Source organism: Cherax quadricarinatus, chromosome 65, assembly GCF_038502225.1.
Source record: "Cherax quadricarinatus isolate ZL_2023a chromosome 65, ASM3850222v1, whole genome shotgun sequence".
NCBI classification, from domain to species: Eukaryota; Metazoa; Arthropoda; class Malacostraca; order Decapoda; family Parastacidae; genus Cherax; species Cherax quadricarinatus.
The window spans coordinates 261,375-286,833 of NC_091356.1; the positions used below are offsets into that span (position 1 = coordinate 261,375).

A 25,459-nucleotide genomic window follows, 5' to 3' on the forward strand; every position below is an offset into this window, starting at 1 on the left:
TGTTACAAGGGTTTTGGCAAGTCCCTCTTCACGAGGACAGCCAAGAGTTAACTGCATTCTCCACTCCCACAGGTCATTATCACTTCCTTCGAATGGCTTTTGGATTACGATCCTCTCCTATCACATTCTCTAGACTCATGACCAATATCTTTAGAGGTCTTATAGGTAAAGCACTTATGGTGTACTTAGATGACGTAATCGTCATGTCCGAAGACGTGGATACACATCTGAAAAGACTTGATGTAGTACTTGGTAAGCTTGAAGAAGCCAATTTAAAGATCAAACTGTCTAAATGTCAATTTTTCAGATCAGAAATTAAGTTTCTTGGTCACGCGTAGTCACTCCTAGAGGGGTTACGACTGATCAAGGTAAAGTAACGGCAGTATTAAATTTTCCATCCCCCAAAACTGCTGATGCTGTAAGATCCTTTGTGGGTCTAGCAGGTTTCTACAGATCTTTCATTGCTAATTTTTCTTCAGTAGCAGCTTCTCTAACTGAATTGCTTAAGAAAGATGCTTGTTTCGTTTGGACCTTCCGTCAAAAAAGAGCATTCCAGACACTAAAAGAAAAGCTAACGTCCGCTCCCATTTTGAAATTCCCAGATTTTTCTAAGCCCTTTATCTGACAACTGATGCTAGTTCAATTGGCATAGGTGCCGCACTAGCTCAGAAGACTGATGGCAAGTACAACACAGTTGCATTTGCTAGTAGAGTCCTCACGAAGGCTGAATGTAATTATACAGTAATGGAGCAAGAAGCTTTAGCAATAGTATGGTTTTTAAAGCACTTCCGAGACATTATTTACCAGTACCCTGTTCATGTCTTGACAGACCATGCACCTCTGATACCTTTATTCCAGAACAAACAACCTACTGGAAGGTTAGCCAGATGGACCTTGACTATCCAAGAGTTCAATCCCACTTTTGAACATTTACCTGGCAAGTCAAACGTAGTCGCAGATGCTTTATCGTGACACGTTAGTGTAGTAACGGCAGATCCTCCATTTACTGCCGAGGATGTAAAGAATGCCCAAAGAACAGATCCCATGTGGTCTGGTGTGATTCAATTCCTACTCCAGGAAGATCTTATTCTGACTGTGAAGCCACCAGCACCCATTAGTGACTTTGTAATGAGTCAAGAATTACTGTATCGAACAGCCGAGTTGGGTACTCCAAGCAGAAGAGTATACCAGTTAGTAATTCCACAGTCACTAGTGAATGTAGCTCTACAGCTAGTTCATGATGCACCAGGTGTTGCACACCCTGGTATGGATCGTTCGGTGAAACAAGCCAGAATGAAGTACTTTTGGCCACGTATTGCAACTGACATTTCAGAGTATGTTAAGAAATGTAGTGTTTGCATGCAGCATAAAGGAAATGTCAATGGTCCTAATCCAGTCCAGGTGTATCCAACCACTAGCGAACCGTGGGAAAGAGTTGCGCTTGATTTGTTAACCAATTTTAAATGTTCCCTCCAAGGCAACAAACATCTGTGTGTTATGGTAGACCATTTCACCAGATATTGTGAGATAGTTCCTATTGCAGATAAGACTGCTGAGACAGTAGCTAAAGCGTTTAAAGAACGCATTATCTGCAGGCATACCACCCCTAAGTCCTTAGTAACAGATAATGGAAGTGAATTCTGTAATGAGATTCTTGAAAATTTGTGTACCTTGTACAAGATCTCTAAATCCACCATTGTTCTTCATCATCCTGCCAGCAGTGGGTTAGCTGAACGAACCAATAAGAAAGTACTTGATGTCTTGAGAGCCACTATCAATAGTGAAACTTGGGATGAAGTTATACCAGATGTTCAATGTGCCATAAATTCTGCTTACAGTGCTTCAATAGGTGATACTCCACATTATACATTGTATGGTGTAGACAAGCGTTTACCCTATGAGTTCCACTCCGAAACCCAATTACAACCCTGATGATTTCGTAGCAACTCGTACCAGCATAGCTCAGAGTGTTTTTAGAAGAATTTGTGAAACACTTCATAAATCAACAGCAGAATTTACTAGAGTAACTAATAGCCATGCTAAGCCGTCAAAAGTTAAAGTAGGTTCGAGAGTAATGCTGACAAATTTCAACAAAACATCCGCAATGCCTAAGTTCGATCAAAAGTTTGTTGGCCCTTATCGAGTTGTTGAACATATCACTTGCAATAAGTATAAGGTTAGAAAAATTAGTACTGGTAAGTACAAAGTAGTAGTAGTAGGTTGGTAGACAGCAACCACCCAGGGAGGTACTACCGTCCTGCCAAGTGAGTGTAAAACGAAAGCCTGTAATTGTTTTACATGATCGTAGGATTACTGGTGTCTTTTGTCTGTCTCATAAATATGCAAGATTACAGGCATGTCTTGCTACTTCTACTTACACTTAGGTCACACTACACATACATGTACACGTTTATTTATACACACTCATCGGAGTTTTCTTTGATTTTATCTTAATAGTTCTTGGTCTTATTACTTTTCCTTTTATATCCATGGGGAAGTGGAATAAGAATCTTTCCTCCGTAAGCCATGCGTGTTGTAAAAATCAACTAAAATGCCGGGAACAATGGGCTAGTAACCCCTTTTCCTGTAAAGATTACTAAAAAGAATAAGAAGAAGAAAATTGTCAAAGTGGGAAGTCTGAATGTGCGTGGATGTTGTGCAAATGATAAGAAAGAGATGATTGTGGATGTTATGAATGAGAAGAAACTGGATGTCCTGGCTTTAAGTGAAACAAAGCTGAAGGGGGTGGGAGAGTTTCAATGGAGAGGAATAATGGGATTAGGTCAGGGGTTTCAAATAGAGTTAGAGCTAAAGAAGGAGTAGCAATAATGTTGAAGGATAAGCTATGGCAGGAAAAGAGGGACTACAAATGTATAAATTCAAGGATTATGTGGAGTAAAATAAAGATTGGATGTGAAAAGTGGGTTATAGTAAGTGTGTATGCACCTGGAGAAGAGAGAAGTGTAGAGGAGAGAGAGAGATTCTGGGAAATGTTGAGTGAATGCGTGGGGAGTTTTGAATCAAGTGTGAGAGTAATGGTGGTTGGGGATTTCAATGCTAAAGTGGGTAAAAATGTTATGGAGGGAGTAGTAGGTAAATTTGGGGTGCCAGGGGTAAATGTAAATGGGGAGCCTTTAATTGAGCTATGTGTAGAAAGAGATTTGGTAATAAGTAATACATATTTTATGAAAAAGAGGATAAATAAATATACAAGGTATGATGTAGCACGTAATGAAAGTAGTTTGTTAGATTATGTATTGGTGGATAAAAGGTTGATGGGTAGGCTCCAGGATGTACATGTTTATAGAGGGGCAACTGATATATCGGATCATTATTTAGTTGTAGCTACAGTTAGAGTAAGAGGTAGATGGGAAAAGAGGAAGGTGGCAACAACAAGTAAGAGGGAGGTGAAAGTGTATAACCTAAGGGAGGAGCAAGTTCGGGTGAGATATAAGCGACTATTGGCAGAAAGGTGGGCTAGTGCAAAGATGAGTAGCGGGGGGGTTGAAGAGGGTTGGAATAGTTTTAAAAATGCAGTATTAGAATGTGGGGCAGAAGTTTGTGGTTATAGGAGGGTGGGGGCAGGAGGAAAGAGGAGTGACTGGTGGAATGATGAAGTAAAGGGTGTGATAAAAGAGAAAAAGGTAGCTTATGAGAGGTTTTTACAAAGCAGAAGTGTTATAAGAAGAGCAGAGTATATGGAGAGTAAAAGAAAGGTGAAGAGAGTGGTGAGAGAGTGCAAAAGGAGAGCAGATGATAGAGTGGGAGAGGCACTGTCAAGAAATTTTAATGAAAATAAGAAAAATTTTGGAGTGAGTTAAACAAGTTAAGAAAGCCTAGGGAAAGTATGGATTTGTCAGTTAAAAACAGAGTAGGGGAATTAGTAGATGGGGAAAGGGAGGTATTAGGTAGATGGCGAGAATATTTTGAGGAACTTTTAAATGTTGAGGAAGAAAGGGAGGCGGTAATTTCATGCACTGGCCAGGGAGGTATACCATCTTTTAGGAGTGAAGAAGAGCAGAATGTAAGTGTGGTGGAGGTACGTGAGGCATTACGTAGAATGAAAGGGGGTAAAGCAGCTGGAACTGATGGGATCATGACAGAAATGTTAAAAGCAGGGGGGGATATAATGTTGGAGTGGTTGGTACTTTTGTTTAATAAATGTATGAAAGAGGGGAAGGTACCTAGGGATTGGCGGAGAGCATGTATAGTCCCTTTATATAAAGGGAAAGGGGACAAAAGAGATTGTAAAAATTATAGAGGAATAAGTTTACTGAGTATACCAGGAAAAGTATACGGTAGGGTTATAATTGAAAGAATTAGAGGTAAGACAGAATGTAGGATTGCTGATGAGCAAGGAGGCTTCAGAGTGGGTAGGGGATGTGTAGATCAAGTGTTTACATTGAAGCATATATGTGAACAGTATTTAGATAAAGGTAGGGAAGTTTTTATTGCATTTATGGATTTAGAAAAGGCATATGAAAGAGTGGATAGAGGAGCAATGTGGCAGATGTTGCAAGTATATGGAATAGGTGGTAAGTTACTAAATGCTGTTAAAGAGTTTTTATGAGGATAGTGAGGCTCAGGTTAGGGTGTGTAGAAGAGAGGGAAAATACTTCCCGGTAAAAGTAGGTCTTAGACAGGGATGTGTAATGTCACCATGGTTGTTTAATATATTTATAGATGGGGTTGTAAAAGAAGTAAATGCTAGGGTGTTCGGGAGAGGGGTGGGATTAAATTATGGGGAATCAAATACAAAATGGGAATTGACAGTTACTTTTTGCTGATGATACTGTGCTTATTGGAGATTCTAAAGAAAAATTGCAAAGGTTAGTGGATGAGTTTGAGAATGTGTGTAAAGGTAGAAAGTTGAAAGTGAACATAGAAAAGAGTAAGGTGATGAGGGTATCAAATGATTTAGATAAAGAAAAAATGGATATCAAATTGGGGAGGAGGAGTATGGAAGAAGTGAATGCTTTCAGATACTTGGGAGTTGACGTGTCGGCGGATGGATTTATGAAGGATGAGGTTAATCATAGAATTGATGAGGGAAAAAAGGTGAGTGGTGCGTTGAGGTATATGTGGAGTCAAAAAACGTTATCTATGGAGGCAAAGAAGGGAATGTATGAAAGTATAGTAGTACCAACACTCTTATATGGATGTGAAGCTTGGGTGGTAAATGCAGCAGCGAGGAGACGGTTGGAGGCAGTGGAGATGTCCTGTCTAAGGGCAATGTGTGGTGTAAATGTTATGCAGAAAATTCGGAGTGTGGAAATTAGGAGAAGGTGTGGAGTTAATAAAAGCATTAGTCAGAGGGCAGAAGAGGGGTTGTTGAGGTGGTTTGGTCATTTAGAGAGAATGGATCAAAGTAGAATGACATGGAAAGCATATAAATCTATAGGGGAAGGAAGGAGGGGTAGGGGTCGTCCTCGAAAGGGTTGGAAATAGGGGGTAAAGGAGGTTTTGTGGGCGAGGGGCTTGGACTTCCAGCAAGCGTGCATGAGCGTGTTAGATAGGAGTGAATGGAGACGAATGATACTTGGGACCTGACGATCTGTTGGAGTGTGAGCAGGGTAATATTTAGTGAAGGGATTCAGGGAAACCGGTTATTTTCATATAGTCGGACTTGAGTCCTGGAAATGGGAAGTACAATGCCTGCACTTTAAAGGAGGGGTTTGGGATATTGGCAGTTTGGAGGGATATGTTGTTTATCTTTATGTGTATATGCTTCTAAACTGTTGTATTCTGAGCACCTCTGCAAAAATTGATAATGTGTGAGTGTGGTGAAAGTGTTGAATGATGATGAAAGTATTTTCTTTTTGGGGATTTTCTTTCTTTTTTTGGGTCACCCTGCCTCTGTGGGAGACGGCCGACTTGTTGAAAAAAAAAAAGTACAAAGAATCGCATTTAGATTATATGAAGTTAGTATGCGATGTTGATGATATTGCTACCCAGACTAATGTGACAGATGCTGAAAATCCTCTTGACTCTGTACCCTCTACCTCAAATACTCAGTCAGATAATCAACCTGAATGTCGTTACTCCTTGCGTACTTGACAAGTAATGAGAAACCCACAAGTATCTTTTGTAGATATTCATTCAGATTGCCCTCAGTCAAGGCATGTGTTAGCCATTGCAGAGGAATTCGATCTTCCCAGAGATGATAACCATTCTGCATATGTAAACCTCACCCTCGCAGAATTGGGTTTAAATGTACATAGTCTGTATAATGAGATGTCCGAGATGAAGGAAATTGTCAACTGTGTTTTTTGTTATTAAATGATCAGTTTTTCAGATTTTTTTTTTTTTCGTGTTCACGTTCCCTCCGTATTCTGATAATTTGACAGTAATGATCTGCATGCACCAGATTTTGCTGTTAATTACTTTCACTTTGTAAATATATATTTATTCTTCCTCAGAATCCGTAGAGTGCATGACTACAGATCGATCGATCAAGTCCATCCTATATTATACCATGATTTGTTCTTATAATTTGTAATACATTACGTTAAAACTCATTACGTTAACACCCATTACGTTAAAACTCATTACGTTAACACCCATTACGTTAAAACTCATTATGTTAACATCCATTATGATACCATCCATTAGTTCTAAGTTACATATGAATTTGTTATTGTATAGAATCAGCCCAGAACTACCTGCCTGTTCAGCCTATAGCATAGTAGTGTATGTCGAGACGACATACGTAACATGACCGAGCTGTCAGCATAGTTGCTGATCCCCCCCTTACATGTGTTGTATAGCTTAGCTGAGTATCATAGTATCATCCATATGTTTTATATAGAAGATCCCTTACTAGGCATAGTGACTGTGTGATGTCACGGGATGCGCAGGTGTACGTGAGTACCTCTGTAACTTCCTCACTCCACGCTTAGACATACAACAGGCAAGAAGGCAGGCTGGGCCCTTCCCTTACCACAGTCTGACAATATATAGCGTTACCATCCACAAGTGTGTTTATCTTCAACCATCATATCTCCTTCCGAACCCCCACGACATGTCCAACTTCAACTATAACCTGCTAAAATATAAAGTAATAAAAATTGAAAAAAAAAAGTGTACTAGAATGTTTTTATGACTGAATTCATATCTGCATAAACGAATCAATACAACAATAACCAGATAAAAACATGTAAATTATTCATTGCCCAGTACTGCAACTTGCTTCACTACCATAACTTTGGGGCCTAGTCAGTGGATCCATTGTGTTCTTCGGTAATTTTTTTATTACGGGCCACTGGATGGGTATGGGGTGTATAGTATAGTAAAGCCATGAAACTAACCTCTAATTTTATTTCTTCCATCCATTCACATAACCTTATGTTACTTGACAGAGGAGCAAGGCTTAGAAATATTCCCTCCACTTGAGCCCGAGGCCCCTCCAGCGGCTCCACTGATGGAACCTGCGCCACCGATACAAGAGACACTACAAGTCGAGGCTGAACTCCCAGCGAGAGTGTCAACCCCAAAGCCAGCCCGAGGTCCTCCTCCAAGACCAGGTGATATAAAAGTGAAGTTCTGTAGTACAAGTATGATTATAACATTTGAAAACACAATACTGTGACGGAAACAATACAAAATAACCCGGAAACTGAAACTTATTACGACCGAACCGTCATCATGAGTTTGTCTTCTACGCGTTGATTATTTGTGCAGGACTATAATATAACGTCGAAATGACGAAAGTAAACTATTCAGATTAAATATACTGATGTTTTAATACTGTTTTAAATGTCTAACATGCCTGTGTTAAGCACATGATTATTCTAGCGAGTGATCTTTGGAAGATGGTACCGCCACAACTCTTGGATAATAAACACAATCAATACCAGGATTTTCCTCATTTCCACCTGTTGGAAGACTTGTTAACAGTTCAACAGTTTACGGGGGAAATAGTCTGGTCTCCAAGGAGTTTAAAGTGTCTTGGAAATTTGCGTACAACTTTAAACGAGTCATACAATACAATCGCAGACAGGTGGTCTTAACAGTGCAAGACAAGCCATTCCCCGTGGCTTGTCTTGCATAAATGAGTCATATTTATTTAGTTCTTTTTTCCATATTGCCCACATCTCTTAACATTCGCCACATTTTCACTAGCTTGACTATTTCAACTTTTCATTCACTTCAGCTACTCATCAGTCTTTCAACGCACTAATCCTCTAGCTGCATTCAGTCAAGACTTTTTTTTCCAAGTAATTTTCCTTCTGTAAACAGAACATAATTTTTATCCAAATGAATTTTTTACGTTTTTAGGCGTAAATTTCTGAAGTTGTTGCGTTAAGCACTGGTTTGTGATAAACCTTTTGCATATATTGTGAGGGGAGGGGGTTATTTCTCTCGATGTATATACGCTGAAAACAGCGGTGTATATACAGATATGATATATAATACAAACTGTATTCACTGAAAAGCATACTCTACATTTTAGGGATTAAGGTTTCCGTTATTAGAGGGCTATTTAGTGAAATGCATCATAAATAACCTGGTTGTCGATAGGCTTGAAACCTAGCATATGGTGTTGATGAATTATAAAGATCTAACTTAAAATAGCAAATCCAAATCTGATGTACCGCATATAATTTCGGATAGGAAAACAAGTATCAAAGCCTAATCTTAATGTAATGGGTTTCTTTCAGATGTGAGAGTCCAGAGTGGGTTTGAGGATATCGGCTTGGCCACACCCCCAGGGATGTCACTGAGAACCCCACGCGTCACTACTTATGTACCTCCTGAAGAAACTCCTGTAAGAGGCCCTCTGCGTTCTCCTGAAGTAGGTGCTACTGTAGTTACTGTACAAGCTGATGTCCACATTCCCCATTCACCGGTGGAAAGGTAAGTTTTAATTCATTCATCTTTGTCATTTACTGATAAAGTACATGTTTTCGGTCACAGCCATTCCCTCTGTTTAAACAACCCAGTACAGTATTTTGTTCTCTTTTAACAAGGTATTTTCATATTTTCTACATTATCTCTATTTCACACTGTTGCTTATTTTAATTTCCTTTCTTTAAGGTTATTTCTTTCATCTTGCCTATCCCTTCCTCATCAGCAGCACACATGCACACACACACAGAGGAAGACGGTAATAATTTAACATAGCGACAAATGTAGTCTAGTCCTCAAATACTCCATAGCACATCAGAAGAAAAATACAATTTAAGTTCAGGTGATAAGGCTAAGAAAAGACAGGGTCTTACGGATATGAGTAAGATGTTTTCACAATTGAGCAGGAGCCATTGTCGGAACATTTGAAACGAGAAGAGGTACTGGAGTTCCTGCCAGAGCTAGACACAACGGTGGTTTTGGTACCTGATGGGATATCATTACGTATCTAAAGAAAAAGCCGCAGAGCTCAGGAATCACTTGTATCCTAAGAGCAAATAGATACCTAGGAATAGGCATCTGTTGTGGGTGGCATCCTGAGGGAGAAATTTTATTATACCTTACAGAGGGTTGTATTTTGAAACAAGCTGAGGTAGGATAACGGCTCTTAACCTGTAAATTCAATAGTCTAAAAAACAGTTTGTTACTAGGCATAAGGAACTACCAGACAACTGGAAGACAATCAGTGTGTATACGTAACAGTCTTCAAAAAGAGAGACAGGCGGCCCTGAACTGCAAATTAGTATGCCTGAAATTCATACCAGTGATGAAAAAAACAAATAGCACAGATTGGTAGAGCATTTAGAAAGCACTGACCTCATCACTGAACACCATCTTGTCTAGATGCGATAAAGCTTTCCTCAGAAACCTGATTGAATTACGTGAGACGCTGCAGCAATTTAGGCTAAGAAGGTAAGGGTTAGTACCCCTGCTGTTTCAGTCATTAAAAGTTTAACTTATGTCTCTGCTTAATTTAATAAAGATGATTATGTATGAGTCATGGTGAAAGTGTTGAATGATGAAAGTTTTTCCTTTCTTTTTGGGTCACCTCTCCTCTGTGGGAAACAGCTGACGTGTTAAAAAAAATTATTTTCTTTTTCCTTACTGACAACAACTGAAGAAATGATTGCACTGAGAATGGATGTTGCCGCCAAAGCGGCTAATTTATTGTGCACACCTTGTTCATCCTGTGGACGGTAGCACAAGAGTACATGGATAAAAGAAAAGCCCCTGGAACTAGTTTCCCAAAGGGTTAACAGGAATACATTTGCTCAGAAATAACAAAATCCCTATTTATTATTATTTTTTTAACACCTCGGACGTTCCCCACCGAGGCAGGGTGACCCAAAAAGAAAGGAATTATTATTATTGTATTTCATATTTTGAGTAAATTTAGAAATGCTCGGTATCTTATTTTCATTAATAAGATAAATGTCTGGTATCCTATTTTCATTAATAAGATCAATGCCTAGTATCTAATTTTCATTAATAAGATACCTCGACATATCACTTAGGTTATCGTACTAATTTGAATATTACTCAAGTGGACAGTCAAGCTCACAGTGTTTTAAGAAAGTGTCCATGAGGCTGACCACATACATTGTATTTAGTTTGATCATCCTCTATGCATCAGCTAAACTGCCAGTACTTTCAGCTAAGTCTAAGCCTAGCTACTATAACATCAGTCTGTCAGTGTTTATCTGCGTTCATGTTTATCCATGAGGCTGACCACATGCATTGTATTAAGTTTGATCATCATCTATGTATCAGCTTAACTGCCAGTACTCTCAGCTAAGTCTAAGGCTGGCTCACGAAATCGTAATGACACGATTGCAAACAAACCATACCACGGGTGGGAATAGAACCCGCGATCAGAGAGTCTCAAAACTCCAGACCGTCGCGTTAGCCACTGGACCAGCTAGTCACAATAAGATTCGTCCAACTAGGTATAGTTGAGACTCTGATCGCGGGTTCTATCCCCGCCCGTGGTGTGGTTTGTTTGCAATCGTGTCATTACGATTTCGTGAGTCATGTTAACGGCTTTGAGGGGACTTGAGCTAGAGTTCGTCACGGCCACGCTAGCTGGAGATTCGTCTGTAAAAACTTGCATTTGTGGTCACAGTGGTGTCTATGCTAACCTTCCTATGGTGTAGAAATATACCTAGTTGGACGAATCTTATTGTGGCTAGCTGGTCCAGTGGCTAACGCGACGGTCTGGAGTTTTGAGACTCTCTGATCGCGGGTTCTATCCCCGCCCGTAGTATGGTTTAAGGCTGGCTACTATAACATCAGTCAATCAGTGTTTATCTGCGTTCATGTTATCAAAATAAATTACAGATATACTCAGATTCTAACTGCATAAATATTTCATGTTTTATTAGTAGTATTCTTCTCTTCCTCTATCCTGTTTTTACTGTTATCAGTTCATTTTCCTTCGTTATAAACACTTGATGTTTCCTACAGGATTGTGAATGGATTGCCTCTCCCCGTCACTCAAGAATTTGCTTTACCTGAAGCAGTGACTCCAGTAGTAGCTGAAGTAGGTCCTAGGAAAGAACCTACAGAACTTAGGACTCCAAGTCCCATTGCACCAGCACCCATACCCCGACCACATGCTCCTCCAGGGCCTGGTGATACGAGTGAGGAGTTCATTCCTAGTTTTATGTCACCCATCAGACAGATATCACCAACTAGCTTAAAACACGCAGAAACAGAAGAACATGTGAAGGATATATTATGCCCGGGAGCAGTGGGAACCGTTGAGAGTCTACTGCCAACTAACCCCACGAAAGCGGAGGTGGCGCATATCTTCTATGTGCTTCTGGGTAAGTTATATTCACTAAGAATAAATTTCACATTACCGTGCCTGGGACAGTTCACAACTAACCCACAATCTGTAAATAAAATTGGACGTTTCAATTCGCCATGGATCATTATTAGGTAGCAAGTAGGGAAGCATTGTTGAATTGGTTAACGGGATTGAAGCCTATTGACTACACCAAGTCATAAAGGCTTCATGTAACCTTTTCACCACTAGACAATAATTCTTAAAGTAGGAACTAAAGTAAATTCTCAGCATATACAGTATACGCTAAGAGAAATACACCTCGGTCTATGTATTTTATGAAGCTCTCTCCTTCTTGCCTTTATACTGATCCAGGACTGATTGAAATATTACTAAGTTTTCATAATTTATTTACAAACTGTCGTTGGCTACCTTGTATGCCATTGATTGACTGGCTATAATTTTATTCTCATTATTTCTCCAGAAATATGAAGCATTTTATTCTCCCATATACATGGGGATTCGATATCTTTTTTTTTTTTTTTTTTTTTTTTTTTTTTTTTTTTTTTTTTTTTTTTTTTTTTTTTTTTCTCTCAGCAAGTCGGCCGTCTCCCACCGAGGCAGGGTGACCCAAAAAAGAAAGAAAATCTCCAAAAAGAAAATACTTTCATCATCATTCAACACTTTCACCACACTCACACATTATCAATTTTTGCAGAGGTGTTCAGAATACAACAGTTTAGAAGCATATACGTATAAAGATACACAACATATCCCTCCAAACTGCCAATATCCCAAACCCCTCCTTTAAAGTGCAGGCATTGTACTTCCCATTTCCAGGACTCAAGTCCGACTATATGAAAATAACCGGTTTCCCTGAATCCCTTCACTAAATATTACCCTGCTCACACTCCAACAGATCGTCAGGTCCCAAGTACCATTCGTCTCCATTCACTCCTATCTAACACGCTCACGCACGCTTGCAGGAAGTCCAAGCCCCTCGCCCAAAAAAACTTTACCCCCTCTCTCCAACCCTTTCGAGGACGACCCCTACCCCTCCTTCCTTCCCCTATAGATTTATATGCTTTCCATGTCATTCTACTTTGATCCATTCTCTCTAAATGACCAAACCACCTCAACAACCCCTCTTCTGCCCTCTGACTAATGCTTTTATTAACTCCACACCTTCTCCTAATTTCCACACCGAATTTTCTGCATAATATTTACACCACACATTGCCCTTAGACAGGACATCTCCACTGCCTCCAACCGTCTCCTCGCTGCTGCATTTACCACCCAAGCTTCACATCCATTTAAGAGTGTTGGTACTACTATACTTTCATACATTCCCTTCTTTGCCTCCATAGATAACGTTTTTTGACTCCACATATACCTCAACGCACCACTCACCTTTTTTTCCCTCATCAATTCTATGATTAACCTCATCCTTCATAAATCCATCCGCCGACACGTCAACTCCCAAGTATCTGAAAACATTCACTTCTTCCATACTCCTCCTCCCCAATTTGATATCCAATTTTTCTTTATCTAAATCATTTGATACCCTCATCACCTTACTCTTTTCTATGTTCACTTTCAACTTTCTACCTTTACACACATTCCCAAACTCATCCACTAACCTTTGCAATTTTTCTTTAGAATCTCCCATAAGCACAGTATCATCAGCAAAAAGTAACTGTGTCAATTCCCATTTTGAATTTGATTCCCCATAATTTAATCCCACCCCTCTCCCGAACACCCTAGCATTTACTTCTTTTACAACCCCATCTATAAATATATTAAACAACCATGGTGACATTACACATCCCTGTCTAAGACCTACTTTTACCGGGAAGTATTCTCCCTCTCTTCTACACACCCTAACCTGAGCCTGACTATCCTCATAAAACCTCTTAACAGCATTTAGTAACTTACCACCTATTCCATATCATTTGTATTTACATTAAATATCAACATAGAATATCTCAATTGCTTTAGTAATTAATATTAAGATTTATTTTTCTTGACGGCAGAAGAATATCTCAATTGCTTTAGTAATTAATATTAAGATTTATTTTTCTTCACGGCAGAGATGCATAAGAAAAAGATTGTACGTCTGAAGCAAGATGTTCCCTTTGGTACAATATACGTCACTCTACTTTAACTATCGAGAAGTGAAGAGTCAGAGTAATACAAGCACATCTAACTCATATCTCAGGTGCAGGTTTACAATGCTAGTAGACTCAGAATATTTATAGATAATTTAATGCCACTTATATATTAGGGATAATATCATTCTAAAATATTTACAGATAAATTATACATTGCATGGATAACGAAAGATTTCTTATATTTTTTTTTATTTATTAACGTAATTCTGGTAGATAAAATAATTTTGAATGCATTATTTGTTCTATTCAGAATATACATAGGCCTATAGACAAACTTTAGAGTCCTAATACCTAATATTGACTAATGTTTTAATGCCTCGTATAGATATATTTAAAATTTAATTTGAGCGTTAATACCAGATTATAGCTATTTAATATTCACGAGACGCTGTATGATACTGTACTGTAATACGCAAGTAATCAATTTCAACAGCTCTTTATTATCGCCAGTGATAGGTTGTGGCCCTGTTTGCTTCCCTCTGTTACAGATATGTTAATAAAACAATATGCATCTTCTCAATACAGTGACAAACACTATATTGTGTTGTATTACAGTACTTGTCGGTAATGTGTCAGTCACAATTAGAGGACAGGGTCGACTCTCCACAATTACTTTTAATGAATAACCCTCACTGATGCCTTTTCCTAACCAACCTTAACGGAGACAACAGTGTGGTTAAGAAAACGGTACCAGTGAGGCCTATTCATCAGCAGTAATGGTTGAGATTTTACCCTCTTTGTTTTTTAATCGTGACGAACACATTTATTTATTTATTTATTTGAACATTACTCTTGATATACTTGCTACAAATATCTTGGTCCCGTCTTGGGAAGTTTAATGCATAACACAGTAAAATGTACAGAGGATTGTTGTACGAGAGATTATAGTTTATTTTAATGGAGAGACATTTGAAGTGATGACCCAATTTTTAGTTTCTTTAATAATTTTTGTTAATTTTTTTATGATGTGCAAATAGGTTAGTGAGCATTAAATTCATCTTATGTATGGACTTTTACAGCATGTGTTTAAATAAAGATTTCAGTGAAAAAATTAGAAAAGACATAATTAAAGAGTTGTATGAATGACATGACACGTGATAGTGTTCGTTCTTATAATATATTTTATGTATAATTTTGCAGTATATTAACTACAGGTAGAATAAGTTTCGCATTCTGTGATTTTAATTTTTTGGTATAATTTTTTTTAACTTAATTACAAAACCCGTTTGGAAAAAATGGGTATTATATTTATAGTGGATTGTGTGAGGGAATTTCATGACAAAATTAAATTATTGTTTTACAAAGCTTTTCATTATGTTTATTACGCATTCAACATAGAAACAAGGACAGAGATATTTATTGATATGTAACTTATATTCAATAAAATATTTTTGATTTTGTAGTTGCTGTATTACCTTGGGGTTTCAGTGGAAGTTATATTTTTGTTAACAGTGAAAAAGAACTGACAGCCTCTTGTTTTTTACCTTAGTGACTGTCTCCCACCAAGGTAGGATGAGCCCTTCCCTCTTTCAATAAAAATGAAACTAGTCATTCAGTCACTGACTTGCCAGTAGTATGTTGACATCACAAGTGGGATTACCCTCCGACTGCAATATACCCACCCACTTCTGGTACTGCCTTGCCCTTCTCACCTCCAGGAATCTATCCCAATTAACCCTTTTTCCCGGAATTCCTTCATAGTTACCTTGCTCACTCCAGCCGCATGTCCATTAAAAACTACTTTTTTCATACTACAGTACCATGAGCAAATCAGTATCACAGGATATGCAACATTAACTTCTGGAGTTGTATGAATCTGGTTTTATGTGTCTTTCCCGTTAACGTTAATAAAGAAATGTAGTCTGGTGGAGGATGATGTCGGTGAAGGGCTCTTTGATTAAAGAAGTTTAAACTACACTTCCTCGGCTCAAACTTTTGCCTTCCATTCCCCAGATGCATGACATTAAAAATAATTATTTTTAATGTTATGTTCACCTCATGACTCGAGAAAAGTTCCTTGACGCAGGTGAGGGGTTCTTGATCTGGGGAACTTGATGTGTTCCAGTTCCCCAAATTGAGTCTGAAAACCTTCCATCCCCCCATAGGCACTATAATCCCTACGGGTTTAGCGCTTCCCATGATTAGTTAGTTGATCCAAGGAATTACTTTGCCACTTTTTTTTAGACCGAACCTGCCAGAATCACAAGCTCCAGGTGCTGTGTGGCTCCTATGAGTTCAGAGCGTTCCTTCTGATTAAAATGGTGAAAGACTTGTTTTAAGAAATTGAAGTTACCCTCCACTTCCTTGGATCAAACCTGATATTCCCTATTCACCAGATAGGTTTAGCGCTTCCTTTTGATTATAATAATATGGGTTTAAGGCTTTCCTATACACATATAAAGGAAAGTGCCTTGATCCTGGTAGTGAACTCTTGATCAAATGAATAAGAGCCAGTTCTACGTATTAAGACATTCTACAGGTGCTGGCTCTTGATACAAGGAACTGAGGTAGTCTTCATACTTATATCGAACACGATTACCACTCATTCCCCAAGTGGTGTATGACCCCTACGAGATTAGCGCTCTCACATTAATAACTAGTGGCACCATGATTTATTGATTTTAATCGGGGAAGCATTAAACTCGTAAGGGTCATATATTGCCTGGGAAATGAGAGGCATTCAGGTTTCTCCTCTTCCTTGGATGGAACCTTAATGTCTCATTCCCCAGGCACTATGACCCCTACGAGTTTAGCGCTTCCTCATGAGTAAAATAAATCTTGGAGGTGCCACTATTATATTAATGGAGAAACACTAAACCAGTAGGTGTCATACAATGCTTGGGTACTGGAAGGTAAATGATCCAAGGAAGAGAGTAGCTGCAGGTCCTTGACGTTAAGAGACTTCACCAGGATCTGAAGGAACCGTTGATAATGCTCCTCAAGACCTTGATACTAGTGAAGGTCTAGAATTAAGTAGTTAGTAAGTCTTGTAATTATATCGGTATTATAATGTGATCAAATTCAATAGGTAATTATTTCGAATGTATAACTACTGTTGTCGTATGGCTCTTCAGAAATAATTTTTTTTTAATTCTTACGAGCTTATCGCTTTCCAAGGAATCTGTTCAAATCTGATAACTCCCCCCCCACTCGACCTTCCTGTTTCATTCCCAAGGCTATGTGACCACTTCAGATTTAGGTAGTATAGAATAGACGTGGTCCTCTAAGTACAGGTGTGGGCACCCATAGCCTTGAAGAAGTAAATAAGGCTTTAGAGAAAAATACTGATATTTCTGCTTGAGGCTGTTTGAATATTTTAATAATTTTGAACTGATTTTCAGTGTCGCAGCTAGAGGGTAGATAACAGGATACATGCACTTCTCGGTGTATTCCTCAGTGTAAATATGATAAGAGTAACATTTTAGGTATTAAAGTATTCTTATTCCGCGGTGATTAGGTTACGTGCAGTCTTAATGACCTTAGTGTAGTCGATAGGCTTTAAATCTTATTACCCAGTTATATAATAAACTTAGGATGAAAGAAGATATTAAATATTACTGATTTAGAGTTCAATCGTTATTTTGATATAATAATGTAAATTAATGTAAGAATGAATGGTACAGGTGATGACGGGCGCCACCTCAGTCACCCGTCAACACTTGTGGAAGGAGGAGCGTCTCATTACATATCAAGTGTTAGTATAGTCATGGGGAAGGGCTAGACACGTAGGGGGTTATATAGAGCCTACAGGAATGGAAGGCAATCAGGTTTGATTCGAGGGTAGCTCTTAATTCCCTCGATCAAGAGCCCTTCACCAGCTTCAAGGAATATATCTAGTATTTCTCACCCATAAGAATATATGCACTGAGAGGTGCCTCATTGTATATACACTCGAGTACCTAACACCTATTATTGGTATTAAAGTATGCTTCACCCAGTAGCAACAAGTGAAGAGGCGGGGCCAGGAGCTAAGACTCGAGCCCTGCAACCACAAATAAGTGAGTACAGGTTTAAAGCCTATCGACTGCACTGTTCAGCTGATAGGCTTCAAACTCAACTTCCTCATAATGAAGGTTCCTTGATCCTGGGGCGTGGATCTTGATCCAAGTAATTAAGCTTTTCCTCCCCTTCTTGACTCGAACCTGGCTGTCTCCCATCCCTCCAGGCGCTATATGACCCCTAAGGGTTTAGCGTTTTCCCTTGATGCTGGCGAAGTGCTCTTGATCCAAATAATTAACAGCTACAACACTCGGATCAAACTTGATACCTCATTTCCCAAGCACTGTTTGACCTTTATGGACTTAGATCTTCCCCTGATTATAATATTCACCAAGAAGTTTATCTCAGGGTATCTACACTTGAGAGTTTATATTACTCATACGCGTTTAGAGCTTATTTTTTTATTATAATCAGGATTAAATTATTCTAGACGGATGTTGCACATGTAATAATGCGCTTGGCGAATAGGTAATCAGGTTTGATCCAAGGAAGGAGAGGCTCCACCATGTGAACAGTATAAACTAATTGACACTAAGTGTCCTTGACATTATGTTAGCGCTTTCCGTTGCAGATAATTTTTTTTAGTGAAATATTGGTCATTTACTTTTTTTTGTAATCCTGGGATGTGATATTGCAATGGAAGCGGTGACTTGTCAAGTGATAATAATCCAGGACGGACTGAAACATCTTCATTAGTTTCTTCTTGAAAGTGTGGGCTATTTGTGAATAATTTATAGGCTACTATCCTACCTTAGTAGACATTTCCTCACGATGTGAATGTGGGATGATAGTGTATCTTCGTCCATTGTTATGTGCATTGGAATTCTGCTCTAAAAGTGAACGCAGCGAGTATGGATCATCTAACACTTCCTTATTAGTCTCTACGAGATGGATAACTATGGCTGCCCAGAGACCACCTCGTTCACAACACCTTGGGACACCCAATACGTCTCCTCAACCCTTCAGAAGGGAAATGTTGAGGGTACAAGTAAGTAAAAAAATATTAATCTTATACGTGATAAATCTCTTAATAAAATTTGTTTAGTATTTATGTTATTGATATTGTATTGATACCTAGGTTAGGAGGTAGGACCTCTTTAACAAAAAGTGTACATTGTGTACGTTCTTTGATTGTTAATATCTAGGGTAGATAATGAGAAAAAGTCTTCTTTAAGTACGTCTCATGGAGAGACGCTTAGCTCCTTTGTGAGTGCTGTATTGTTCTGACAATCAACCCCTCAAGGGAGGTTCCTTGACGCTGGCGAGGGGCTCTTGATCTAGGGAATTGGATCTGCTCCAGTTCCCTGAATTGAGCCTGAATACCTTCCATCCCCCCCCTACATGCGCTGTATAACCCCACGGGTTTAGCGCTCCCCATGATTATAATAATCTGACAATTAAGCACTCCTTAGGGAAGTGGTTATAGTGTCAGCTCATCCAAGGCGAGACGTACGGGCAAGTCACCTAACACCTGCTGCCCCTGTTTCTTAGCAGTAAATAGATACCTGGGAGTTAGTCGACTGTTGTGGGTCGCATCCTGGAATACCTATCAAAAAAAGAACCTCAGTAGAAATCAGTCGCATTAATTGCGTTATCCTGGGTTGCTAACCCTCCGGGATTAATAATCTAAATAATTAGCAAACTAGTAATAATATGATTGTAAACAAATGATGGAACCGTAGTGGTGCTCATGCTAACCTTAAATGGATACCTGCCACAGTAAAATGTCACATTAGTTGCTTCTGTACATTTATTTAACGTTTTGTCGGTAATTCTACCATTATTACTATTGAAATATACGTAGTTGGACGAATCTTATTAGGCCAACTGTCCTACTTATGAGAGAGCACATACGTTTCACTTTTGATATCTTCAGCGTCATGGCTTTCTCACCAGCCGTTTTTCTTTGAAAGTCACGTTGAATGCCGACGTGCTTTTTTCTTTTTTGGAACTGAAATTTACTTATTGCGTAACTTATGACTTTCTCCTTTCACACTTAAGCTGTTTAGAATAATACATAAAGAAAATATATGATGACAGTGTTGTGGAAAATACTGTATATATTTTCCAGAAATACAGTAGTTATATGTATATAGATGGCCATACTGTATTTAATAAAAATTATGTTATCGAAAATGGGAAGCTGCGCCTGCGCAGAAGGACACTCGCCATTTTGTTTGAACTGGTCGACAGAAAGTGAGTGATAATCGGAAGAATTTTCGTGCTCTAGAGGTTAAAATTGGGTTGACACCTCTCAAATAGGAGCCGAAATTGTTGGATGTGCATTCCTGCATAACTTGAGATATACAGTCCACAAATTTATATATTTACCAGCATTCCTGGTGATACATATTTCATTTGTAATTAATAGGTCCAGAGCAATTTGTGGATATGACAGTGGTAGGTATCGAAGGGGGGACATTTTTTGCGACCTAGGTGTCCCAAATTCCTACTTGTATAACTGATAAATAATAATTATCTTTGTTCATTAACTGTTATGTACATAATGATACATTCAGATAAATGTAATTTTCCACATTTAATTTGCCCGTTGGTCCTTGAACCGGAGGTAATTAGTGAAGTCATTAATTAGTTAATTACTTAATAATTATATGTGAAATAACAGAAGGAGCTGGATGTTAAGTTCACAATTTTACTTAATGTCTAGTGGATTATAATTATTACAATATTAATTTTGATAAGCTAAGCTCAAGGGTGGCTAAAGATTATATTAATGTGTATAATATTAATTTTGCAAAGCCGAAGTGGCTAGGATTTATATTAATGTATTTGTACAATATTAATTTGATAGACAATTCTGGCCAAGATTTATATCAGTGTATGTGTAATTGATAAGACAAGTGTGGCTAAAGATTATATTGTGTATAATATTAATTTTGCTATGCCAAATTCTGGCAAGGATTTATTAATTTGTATAATATTAATTTTGATGAGCCAAGTTTGTATTAATGTACATTTAAAATTTATATAATTTTCTTACATGTAATTGCTAAGCTCAAGTAGCTAGGATTTATTCAAAGGTAAGTTGTACTATTTACCTTTATAAAGTGCATAATTTAGTACATAATCAGTGTTATTAAGTTGAATTTAATACATTGCATCATGGCTGAAAATGAGGAAATTAATATAGAAGACAAACATGGAATATAGAGCAAAAAAGCATCACTGCAAGCTAGAAAAGGGCATGTAACAAAAGCATACAATAAATGTTTGGAATTAATGAATCAAGAAACTGTGAATACTGATGATTTAAAATTGTATTTAGATGCTTTAGGGAATAGATATGATTCATACAAATTATATTACAACAAATATGAAGGAGATTTATTAGTAAACTGTGTAGATGAGACTGAAGTAGATCTTATGATTAATCAGCATTATGAATTAGAGGAAAGGATTCTTGTAAAAGTCAGGCCTTGAATAAATTAAAATGTGTAAACCAGGCAGTTAATCAGTCTGCTCCAACAAATAATATGTCTTTGCCAAAACTCCCAGAATTATGTTTACCTGTGTTTAATCCTGGAGAAAATTGGGAGGAATTTTGGTCAATTTTTAAAGCAGCTGTGCATGACAGGAGTGACCTAGCCTGTGTAACTAAATTATTTTACCTCAAAGGACAGGTAAGAGGAGATGCTCACATACTCATACAATCCTTTCCCAATGTAGATGACTCTGGTTATTGAGTGCCATGGTACAGAACAAATTAAACTTTAAAACACTTGAATGGATCTCGAACAAATATCACAAGGGTTATTTTAGTCTGGAGGAAATAAGACTAGGTCTACAAGAATTAATTGTGCAGTTGCAGACCAGCCAACTAACTCATTTTAAAGATGCAACACATAATAACTCTGAGGTATCTGTCAAGTTCCACAAAGGGAAAAATAATCCCAATGGTAATAATCAAAATTCATTTCCTAAAAATAGTTGCATAAGTACATATCAAGTAGCAAGAATCAGAAATAATGATTCTCCACAAGGCAAGAAGAATAAGTACCCTCCTAAGAATAGCCCAGTTAATAAGAAACCAGTCAGAGAAAAGAGAGATTGTCTTTTCTGCAAGGGTACTCATTTTTCTAAGAATTGCATTGCATACAATTCATGGAATGATAAAGTTGAAAGATTGGAAGAACTTGACAATGTATCAGATGTTTAGGTAATCACAATGTAAAGGATTGTCATGCCAAATTAAACAACTGTTATCAATGTCACAAAGGAAGACACCATATTCAAATTCAAATTCAAAGTTTATTCTCTATAAGGATTACAATGTTGATTTTACAGAAATTTGGTTATTGTGTGGTTTACATGTTGTAAAATAGTGATTACAGAGTGTACCACTAGAACGCTTAGCATGGCTAGGCATTTCGGGCAGACTTAGTTTTATTCTTAATTGTAAAATATTACAAATTATGAGGTAAGTTGGTATTATGGCTAAGTGACTAAATACTAGTTTGTGAGTTTAGCAATGTGAATGCTTTTGTTTTGGCACAGTACATAGTTTCAGTATTGGAGTATCACAGGATTCATTATTTTAAGATTGAGATTAATATTTCTGTTTATGGTCAAATGAGTGAGTGAGTGTAAGTGTGAACCACCAGGTGGTATTCGTGTAGTTAGTTGACGGGGTATATCAGGGAGATAAGATGTTTTCTAATGGTAGTTTTGAAGGTGATGAATGTGTCTGCAGTTCTAGAGTTCTCAGGTAGGGTATTCCAGATTTTAGGGCCTTTGACATACATTGAATTTTTGTAAAGGTTTAGTCGGACACGGGGAATGTCGTAGAGATGTTTGTGTCAGGTGTTATGCCTGTGGGTTCTGTCACAACTATCAAGAAAGCGTTTTAGGTCAAGGTTGATATTAGAGCTTAAGGCCCTGTATATGTAGATTGCACAGTAGTAAGTGTGGATGTACTGAACAGGGAGTAAGTTTAGGTCTATGAAGAGTGGGGGGGGTGTGTTGCCAGGGATGGGATTTAGTGATTATTCTTACTGCAGCTTTTTGTTGGGTTATTATTGGCTTTAGGCGTGTTGCTGCAGTTGATCCCCAAGCACAAATAGCATAGGTGAGGTATGGATAAATGAGTGGTATAGTGTGAGAAGGGCATATAGTCATATAGTCATGTGTAAAGGTCTATACGATAATGTTGATAATAATGATAATGTTGAAAATCCTGACACAACAGTAGCTAATGTAAAAATTGCTGCTAATGTTAATAATGATGGTTTTGCTGAAGTAGCCCTACCTGTGTTACAGGTAAAAGTTGATGATAAAAGGCACAAGTCAAAAAATGTAATTGCATTATTGGACCAGGGATCCCAGCGTACTTTTATAAAACGTATATGTCTTGATGGTATGAAAGTACAGATGGGAGATCCCACAACTTAAAATTATCTGGTTTTCTCTCGGATAAAAGGGCTCAATTGTATGACACTGTTTATGTAACTGTCAGGTTGGGCAATGAGAAAAAACGTGTTAATGCAGGAATTGTAGATAGACTTCCAGAGAAAATATCTACAGTAGGGCTTAGTAAAGCTACAGAAAGACTTTCCCATAATGTAAATTTAGCACCTTCTGGTGTAAGTGATGATTCTTTAGGCCCAATAAATATTTTGATAGGTAGTGACTATTATGCCTCCTTTGTAAAGGGTATGGTAAAGAAATGTGGTGTCACCCTTTTGAAGACTGCAGGAGGCCATGGTATGATTCCTCGTAATAATTCATGACTAGAGGAAACTATAAACTGTGTGTTTACTCATGAAGTCGTGCCCCAGTATAATTCTTCCATAGAGGATGGTGTTGAGCCAGTGCATAAATTGTGGGAATTACACAGCATTGGAATAAATGTAAATGAAGAAAGTCCAGACGATTCTTTTACTCAGGAGCAATACCTGAGAGATGTAAAATTTGAATCTAGACAATACTGGGTACGACTTCCGTGGAGACTGAGCCATCCAGAATTGCCCACTAATTACAGAATGGCATATGGGCAGTTAAAGGCTCAGCTCCACGAACTGAGTAAGACACCATGTGAAGGTTTACTCAGCCCTGTAACAACTTCAGACAGTATTACCAAGGCTGGCTCCTCCTCAGGAAAATTAATGAATAGAAAAAGAAATAATTCACAAAGATAAACACTATTATTTATTAAAGCAAACATAAAACAGTGAAACATGAAAGGTATATCCTGTTTGAAAGAAAAATGAAATGAAAAAATGACATTTGAACTCAACGCTAATATATATATATATATTGATAATGGGGTGTACGGTGGAGGTTGACACCGTCTTGTAGAAATCGTAGCCGTTGCTGATGATGTGGGGGGGAGGGTCGCAGGTGTTGGTGACAACCCAATGACTCGTTCTTCACGGAGTATAGCCGTGAATAATCAGTCCAGATGACAGGAAAGCAGGTTCTTTACCGCTGCAATGATGAGGGGTTACGTCCTGCGATGGCATACATGTACACAGGTAAGTAGATACAACATTTGGCGTCTCAGGACTTTAGTCCGCCTCCATCAATTCTTCTCGTTGGTTGGCAGGTGACCCAATCTGTCATTCCAAGCTGTAAAGAGAGACAGGTTACCCACTGCTTAAGAAATCACTCTCCATGATAAGTACAATACCTAAAAGATGTGGTGATTATTAAAACCTTTAAGAGATATCAAGGCTGAAAGGACTAAGTTTATTATTGGTCAAAAGTGAAGCTTTCAACCAATAAGTCCACTAGAATATGAGCAGGCATGTACTTACAGTAGTGCTGGGAGTTGTGAGTCGAGTGATTACTGTTTGACCGGAGCCCCACAAGTCACCTTTCGGGGGGAGAAGGAAGGTGGAGGATAGCGGGAGCTAGACTTCCCCTACCTTAACAAGTAGCCGGCAATCAAACTATTGTTACCATGTACTTGCTCGATACTCCTATCTGTTGAACTTTTCCCTCACACTCCCCCATACCAAGACTTATAGTCAAGGAGTATAAGAAGAATAGGTGAGGAAAAAGTTCTAACACGTGGAAGTCGCGTAAGGCAATAAATCTTCTACTGACTGTCACGACTTAACCAGTCAGAGAAATAATTGGATGAACCATTGATATACACAATATGGAACTTAAAAGTTTGGAGAGCCAATGTCCACCTCAAGAGGCGACTGTTGGTTCCCTTAAAAGTTTCTAGGTATATCAAAGGTTTGTGATCCGTTTCTAAAATGAATTCTTTTCCCAGTAAATAAAATTTAAGCTTGGAGATATCCCACACAAGGGCCAAACATTCCTTTTCTATGGTAGAGTATGTTGTTTCTGCTGGAAGGAGTTTCCAGCTTAGGAAGCATACAGGGAAGGGAGTACCATCATGGTATTGTAGTAACACCGCACCTAAACCAGTATTGGAGGCATCAGCTCTTAAACAAAATGTTTTAGAAATATCTGGAATCTTAAGTATAGGGTCTTTCGAGAAGATATTTTTAATCTCATTAAACTTTTCCCGAGCTACGTCGGAAAGTTCAAGAGGTTCCTTCCCAGACTTTTTAAGGAAGTCGGATAAGATGCCTGTAAGATCAGTAAGGTTCGGGATAAACCGTGC

General features: G+C 38.3%; 1 protein-coding gene across 2 annotated transcripts in view; it reads left to right on the plus strand.

Moving 5' to 3' along the window:
• The window catches only part of LOC128684023 (meiotic recombination protein REC8 homolog), a 41,651-nt gene extending 26,567 nt beyond the window's left edge, over window positions 1–15,084 (plus strand). The window contains exons 15-18 of one of the 2 annotated variants that reach the window (XM_070098829.1): window positions 7,359–7,523; window positions 8,661–8,856; window positions 11,371–11,732; window positions 13,783–15,084. In XM_070098829.1, the coding sequence (XP_069954930.1) occupies window positions 7,359–7,523; window positions 8,661–8,856; window positions 11,371–11,732; window positions 13,783–13,856 (797 nt within the window). In that variant the 3' untranslated portion in view covers window positions 13,857–15,084. Of the gene's footprint in view, window positions 1–7,358; window positions 7,524–8,660; window positions 8,857–11,370; window positions 11,733–13,782 lie in introns of those variants that run through there. The other variant, XM_070098830.1, reaches the window with a different exon arrangement.
• Window positions 15,085–25,459: the final 10,375 nt, after the last annotated feature.